The 7,386-nt window shown below is 42.5% G+C and overlaps 1 protein-coding gene across 1 annotated transcript; it reads left to right on the top strand.

The window, feature by feature from the left end:
• The first annotated feature begins 467 nt into the window (after window positions 1-467).
• On the top strand, window positions 468-4,610 carry LOC149229377 (uncharacterized). The gene is made up of 2 exons (XM_089381020.1): window positions 468-1,809; window positions 2,800-4,610. The coding sequence occupies exons 1-2, from the start codon at window positions 468-470 to the stop codon at window positions 4,608-4,610; spliced, it is 3,153 nt and encodes a 1,050-aa protein (XP_089237146.1).
• The last annotated feature ends 2,776 nt before the right edge of the window (window positions 4,611-7,386 follow it).

Here is a 7,386-nt window from a genome sequence, read left to right as displayed (position 1 = left end):
GCTTCCCTCTCTGAGGAAGAATCAGTGCCTGATTTCCCCCCCTCTGACCCTCCTCTTCACCCCTCTCCCCCCCTCATTTCCCACCCCTCTCCTGACTCCCCCTCCACCAGGATTACCAGAAGTTCTTCAAAGGATCATGGGGCGCCCAGTGATGTTCCAAAGAAACATGGGCCTGGCAGAAAATCGGCCAAACAACAGAGAGAAGAGAGTGCCCAGAAAGACATTGCAATGGGCTCTCAGACTCCTATAGAATCCTTTATTCTTGGGCATTCGGATAAAGAAAACAACAACAAGGGCAAAGAGAGGCGAGCACCTCTCCATGTAAACAGTAAATCATGATGAAAATGCTATCCTGGAACAGCAGGGGATTAGGGCACCCCTCCAAGATAGCAGCCCTCAAGGATTTAGTCCAAAGTGAAAATCCTGAAATCGTTCTTATCCAAGAAACAAAACAAGATCAATCAGAAATGAATAAAGTCATCAACCAGCAAAAGCGTTACAGTGGATGCGCAAGTGAAGCAAGAGGAGCCTCAGGCGGCATTCTAACAATGTGGGACAGTAATAAATGGAATTGCATCTCCACCAGAATACACCAGAACTGGATCCGGGCTAACTTAGAAAGTAAGACAGATGGAGCAGCGGTGGTTATCTACAATATTTACGCTCCGAACCAGTATAGGGAGAAAGATGTATGCTGGAGCGCGCTGGAAGCCAGTATAGAAGAAGAGCGAGACAACAATCTCATTATTGCAGGGGATCTAAACTTGGTATTGCATGCAAACGAGAAAAGAGGGGGACACTTCACCCCAGATCCTTTCAGAAATCGACTTGAGAATATTATGCAGGAGCAAGACCTCGTAGATATCAGGCCTAAGAATCGAAGATACACCTGGAGCAACAGAAGAATAGGAGTTGGCAATATTATGGAGCGCCTCGACAGGTTCCTAATAAGCATAGCTTACCTGTCCACTTTCACTACCGGTCAGTCAAATATCCTCAACGTCTCCGCCTCTGATCATTATCCAATAACGCTCACTTTGCATAGTCAATGTCAGCTTGGACCTCTCCCATTTAAATACTGTTCCATTTGGAACCGTACACCTGCAGCAAAAGACGTGGTGTGGCAGACTTGGATACAACATGTGGAAGGCTCCCCAACTTATATCTGGGAGACAAAACTAAAGAGAGTAAGACAGGCCTTAAAAAATTGGGCAAAGAATAATTACCAAGAGCCTGAGTTGAACAAAAAACAAATTAAGCAAGATCTGGAGGAAGTGCAGCGAAACATTGAAGCCTTTGGGCTGACCCAGCAAGCCAAGGAGAACGAACAAAAACTATACTCTCAGCTGAGACAAACTATAAAGGACGAAGAAACAAAATGGAGGCTAAAGTCAAGACAGCTCTGGCTTCAGGAGGGAGACAAAAATACTTCTTACTTTCATAAGCAGGCTATAGTTCGAAAGGCTAGAAACACTGTGAGCACAATTAAAGATAGTGAAGGGTACAGCTACAATACCCAGGAATCTATAAAGGAAGCAGCCACCAATCACTTCAAGAATCTCCTGACTGAGGATAAAGGGGAGGAGGACTACTCAAGTTTGTTACAGCACCTATCCAAAGGAGTCACACAAGAAATGAACAGCAAACTCAAGAAAGAAGTTGATGAAGAAGAAATCCAAAAAGCGATCTGGAATCTTCACCCAGATAAAGCTCCAGGGCCTGATGGATTTCCGATCAGCTTTTACAGAGAGTATTGGCAGCTGATCAAAAAAGATCTCGTCAAGATGATACGCTGGGTTTTAAAGAAAGGTAAAATGGGGGGATTTACCAACTCCACCTATCTAGCCTTAATCCCCAAAGAAAATAGACCCTCCACCTTTTCAAGATTTCGGCCAATATCTCTATGTAATTCTGCGTACAAAATAATCACAAAAATCCTGTCAACTAGACTCAAGCCCCATCTTCAATCCCTGATCTCAGAAAACCAAGGAGGCTTCCTTCCCAATAGACACATCTCTGACTCTATCCTTCTTGTGCAAGAGGCTATCCACTCAAGCATAAGCAGAAAGGAGAAAGGATTTGTTCTAAAGCTGGACCTTGCCAATGCCTTCGACAGGGTAAGGCATTCTTTCCTCTTTGCTGTTCTTCACAAAATGGGTTTTGACTCCTCCTTCATCACAATGATCAAAGCCTGCATATCGGAACCCTGGATCTCTCCTCTGATAAATGGGAGACCGTGTGCTGCCTTTCAATCCTCTAGAGGCCTTAGGCAAGGCTGTCCCTTGTCTCCTTACTTGTTTATCCTTATGGCCGAGTCCCTTAGCCAAACCCTGGATTTCCATAGGAGAATAGGTCTAATCACGGGTATCAAATTTGAGCAAGGAACAAAGAACATCAATCACTCTCAATTTGCGGATGATACCCTCCTAATTGGAGGAGCGTCCACCACTATAGCAAGGCGCTTCAAAAAGATCTTAGACCAATTCATGGAATACTCAGGGGGAAAGATCAATCAGCAAAAAAGTTGCATATATGGTTGGAACACTTCAACTCACACCATTCATAGTATTGCAAGTATATTAGGAGTCTCTTACAAGCTTGTCTGGAGCCACTTCACCTATCTTGGGATGCCAGTAAGTATGGGACCGCTGAAAGCTAGCACATGGAATGAAATCCTTGATAAAATAAAGAGAAAAATCCAGCAATGGGGCACCATGTGGCTGAACCCAGCAGGACGGCTTGTTCTTCTCAAATCAGGTTTGGCCTCTCTCCCTATTTATCGTTTTTCTTTATGCCAAGCCCCTGCTGTTTTCCATCTTAAAATGGAAAGAGCTCTCAGACACTTCCTTTGGCAAGGAGGGAAAACGGAAAAAAGAAAATTCAACCTTGTCAGCTGGAAGAATGTCATCCAGTCTCAGGAAAGGGGAGGATTAGGAATAAGATCCCCAAAATTGCTGAATTTGGCTCTTGGAGCTAAAATAATATGGAGAATGATCACAGGGCCTATAGCTTGGTGGAAGAAGGTATTAGAGGCAAAATACTTGAACAGTTCAAGGCAACAACTTCTGGAAACCAATATTCCAAGTAGAGAAAGTTCAAAAATTTGGCAACTATGCAAGAAAGCCATACCCTTCATGTCTCAAAACATCTCAAAAGTCCCAGGAGGGGGGAGTAGCATCAATTTCTCCACAGACAGAATTCTAGGACAGCATCCAATTGAATCAAAAGTTGAGGCAATCCCTGCTATAAACTGGTTAAATGGACAAGGAATATGGTATCTAGATCAAATATCACAATGGGACACCCAATCTCAAGCTTGGATAGGTTGGAAGTTCCCGGCTTTCCCTAGGGAGCTAGAAACCAGTCTTGCCGCCTTAAAGAACCTCCTTCACAGCAAAGCACCGATTCAGAAAGGCAAGCAAGATGGTTACCGTTGGGACCCAACTGGAACACAATACACGGCCAAAGCGGGGCACCAGCATCTATGTGACAACACCTTCCCTCAGGATATATGGAACCAATGGAAAATTGTCTGGAGAGCAGAAGCACCCCCCAAGGTCAAATTTTTCATATGGCTGCTCCTGAAAGGAAAAATTCTAACAGCAGAAAATTTAAAGAAAAGAGGCATAATGGGACCATCAAGATGCCCGAATTGCTGCAGGTCAGAGGAAACAATACAACACTTGTTTATAGATTGCTCGGTTGCTGATGAATGTTGGAGACAGATGGCTTCAATTGGGGATGCTCCATGGGAGCCTCAGGCAACTATTGCAGATACAATACATAAATGGAGAAAGAATTGCCCATGGAAAGAGAAAAGTAGCAAATTGACGCAAAGGATATGGAATGCCATTCCTCTAACCCTCCTATGGCGCATCTGGCTGGCACGAAATAGAAGGGTATTCCAGGAGAAAGGCTATAACATCAGAGCAATCTGTCACAAGGCAAAACACTTAGCGTTGGAGGCAGTCACAATCCACATCAAAGGTAGGATAGAGATGAACAACTACAGCATGGAAGAGAGGAACCTGGTCAGTTATGCCCAAGAGAACATAACTAGCGCACAAGATTTAAATCAAGGAAAGACTCAAACGAAAGAAACAAACAGGGGTTGGAAGCTGAGGCTAAAGGAAACCGAATTTGCAAGCTGGCTGAGAAACTGTAATAAGTTCTATTTATTTTTTGATGGCGCCTCAAAATCAAACCCGGGCCAAGCCGGCGCAGGGGGTCTAATCTGCAATGCTAACGGAGAAAGAATTCTTCAGTTCGAATGGGGATTGGGGGAGTTGTCCAACAACAGGGCAGAAGGGTTGGCTTTGTACCAGGGCCTCTCTCAGCTGATCAAGTTAGGGATAAATAAGGTAATAGTGCTTGGGGACTCAGCAATTATTATTAGACTCATGGCGCAGAGGCTGAGCTCACCGAACATTCTGCTTCAGCAGATAAATTATAGGAACCAGATCCTCAGCGCCTCATTGGCAGAAGTCACCTATTACCATATCCTCCGTGGACTGAATAAGGAGGCTGACAAGTGCGCCAACAGAGCTTGCGAGCGCCCCAAAGGTATCTTGTGCTGTAACGATAATTCCTCCTTACAATCGTTACCATGAATATTCCTCATCCAGTCAACAGCAAGTGTACCGTGGATAGCAGAATCTATGACAGCAGGCAAACAATCAATTCAGTTGGCAGAACAGGTATGGTAGGAAAGATTTTGATCAGAAACAAGATTGGGAGATCTACTCAGAGTAGGGGAATCAAGCGAATCGCAGGTGAAAGACGTCCTTGGCGACAGACCACTTGTGTAATTCATGATAAGTTTTTGACCATGAGCTGGAGCATCGGGAAATGCAGGGCTCCTTCCCGCTCCTCTAACTTGTGGTTAGCTTCTATTTATAGATCGGGCTACATGCCTCTCCATCACACTGAGAAAACCTGTGCCCGCAAGCAGAAGAGCAAAACTGCTTCCGCCTCTCTTCAGGCAGTCCGTGGGAACCAACAAGCGCACAGCAGCCCTGTGCGGGCTGGGGAAGTTGCTTACAGCAAGCAAAGAGACTTGAGCTTCTGTGGTAAAGCAGTGAACAGAAAAGGCAAGACCCATTCGGCGTCAATGGAGCGTCCAGAAGAATGTTTTCACTGTAGAGATCTACAGGCTGAATTTGAAGAACTGCGAGCTCAACAGAGGGCTCTGGAGGATCAAGTGCGCAGTCTGGAGACAAGACTGGAAGACCAATACCGAATTCTTAATGAGAAATATAGGGCTGAGATAAATCTCTTCCTTCACAGAGCCAGCTCCTTATATGAACAGTTTAACAGCCTGGCCAATCGATGTAGCCATGCCGAAGAATCAATTATGTTCCTTAAGTCCATGATGGACAAGAAGTTCAAAGATGTTCCTTCCTCTTCGAGCGCTAAACAGAATGAGCCTGATCCAAATCCAGAAGCGTCCACTGCTAGGAAGATCAGTCATATAGAGATAGATTAATTATGTTATGTAGTTGTAAATTTTGGTGTCTGCAGTTTGTCCGGATTTACAGTAGTTTAAGAAGCCCCAGAGGCAGGAATACTAGGAAAAGGATCAAGGAAGAGAAACTTTTTGTAATTCCTTGGATCCAGCATGCTCAGGAAGCACTATATGTATGGCAAACTGCCTTCTCTCTTTTTTCAGATTAATATATAGCACCCGAACTTTGTCTAAAAAAAAAAATAATGATCAAAGAAGATTATGGGAATTTAAAAAGAACCACCATGATAAAGATAACCAATCATACCAGTATTAGTAGAATAATAACAACAAAGCGATGAATAATTGTGTCCTTTCCTCTTTCCTCCTATCAATGCAAAGCAATTTCCTGTAAAAATAGCGATTTTATGTAATTTACTGATTTCAGTGTGCTCTAGTTTTGTATCCATTGCATAAGTGTATAGCTGTGCTCCAAATCACAAGAAAAAACTTGAAACTATTGTATATTGAGAGGAATAGCAGCTGTCTTTTGATTGGAATAGCAAGGAGAACAAGCATAAGTAAAAGGAATATGAAAATGTTGTCGTTTCAAAGAGGAACAACAAAAAACAAGTGTTGTTCCTTTAGAAAATGAACAGTCAGACAGTACAAGTGTTGTTTCTTTGGGAAAAAAAAGGAACAGTAGAAAAACGCAAGTGTTGTTCCTTTGGAAAAGGAACAACAGAAAATACAAGTGCTGTTCCTTCGGAAAAAAGGAACAGCAGAAACCAAAAGTGTTGTTCCTTTGGAAAAGGAACAACAAAAAGTGAGAGTGTTGTTCCTTCGGAAAAAGGAACAACAAAAAACAAAAGTGTTGTTCCTTTGGAAAAGGAACAACAAAACGAAAGTGGAAAAGGAACAGCCAAAACAAAAGTGTTGTTCCTTTGGAAAAAGGAACAACAGAAAAACAAAAGTGTTGTTCCTTCAGAAAAGGAACAACAAAACAAAAGTGTTGTTCCTTCAGAAAATGAACAACAAAAAATAAAAGTGTTGTTCTTTTGGAAAAGGAACAAAAAAATGAAAGTGTTGTTCCTTTGGAAAAGGAACAACAAAATGAAAGTGTTGTTCCTTCAGAAAAGGAACAGCAAAAAACAAAAGTGTTGTTCCTTCAGAAAAGGAACAGCAAAACGAAAGTGTTGTTCCTTTAGAAAAGGAACAACAGAAAATAAAAAGTGTTCTTCCTTCGGAAAAGGAACAACAAAATGAAAGTGTTGTTCCTTCAGAAAAGGAACAACAGAAAAACAAGAGTGCACACAAGTGTTGTTCCTTCAGAAAAGGAACAACAAAAATGACAGTGATGTTCCTTCGAAAAAAGGAACAGCAGAAAAATGCAAGTGTTGTTCCTTTGGGAAAAGGAACAACAAAAATGATGGAACTGCTGAGCCTACAAAAAGGAACAACAAAATGCAGAGGTGATGTTCCTTGAAAAAGGAACACTGAGGCGATGAGAATGCTATTTCTTCCTATAAGGAATAGCAAAGCACAAATGAAAAAACAAATATCTACAGAGAATAATTTATGCTAAAAAAACAAAGGAATTATGTACAGAATGTAAGAACAGTTGAATCACTTAATGAACTAGAGGTGAGGAAGATTTCTCTTCCTCCTCCAAAATTTGCATGTCGGGGTCTTTACGGAGTTGCTGGTAGAAGGATTCCCGAGTAAGTGGTTTGCGATATACTCGAACTCGGTGGCCGTTTGCCTTGAAGGTATGTCCAAATCCATCAATGGAGATTAGAGTAAGGGTGCCATTATCATGTACCTTCTAGATTTCGTATGGCCCCAGCCAATGAGTCTGAAGCTTCCCGGGAAAATCCTGAAACCTAGAATCGTATAGGAGCACCCAATCTCCTTCGCGAAAGAATTTCTTTTTAATGAGATCG

The sequence above is a fragment of the Pinus tabuliformis genome, chromosome J (genome assembly GCF_031772625.1).
Source record: "Pinus tabuliformis cultivar Carrire ecotype Pingquan chromosome J, CPIR1, whole genome shotgun sequence".
NCBI classification, from domain to species: Eukaryota; Viridiplantae; Streptophyta; class Pinopsida; order Pinales; family Pinaceae; genus Pinus; species Pinus tabuliformis.
This window is presented reverse-complemented; position numbering and strand designations above follow the sequence as displayed.

Coding starts and splice junctions, on each gene's coding strand:
- LOC149229377 (XM_089381020.1), top strand. CDS start 468: ATGAATAAAGTCATCAACCAGCAAAAGCGTTACAGTGGATGCGCAAGT. Junction 1,810..2,799: donor ACGCTGGGTTTTAAAGAAAG/GTAAAATGGGGG, acceptor CTTTATGCCAAG/CCCCTGCTGTTTTCCATCTT.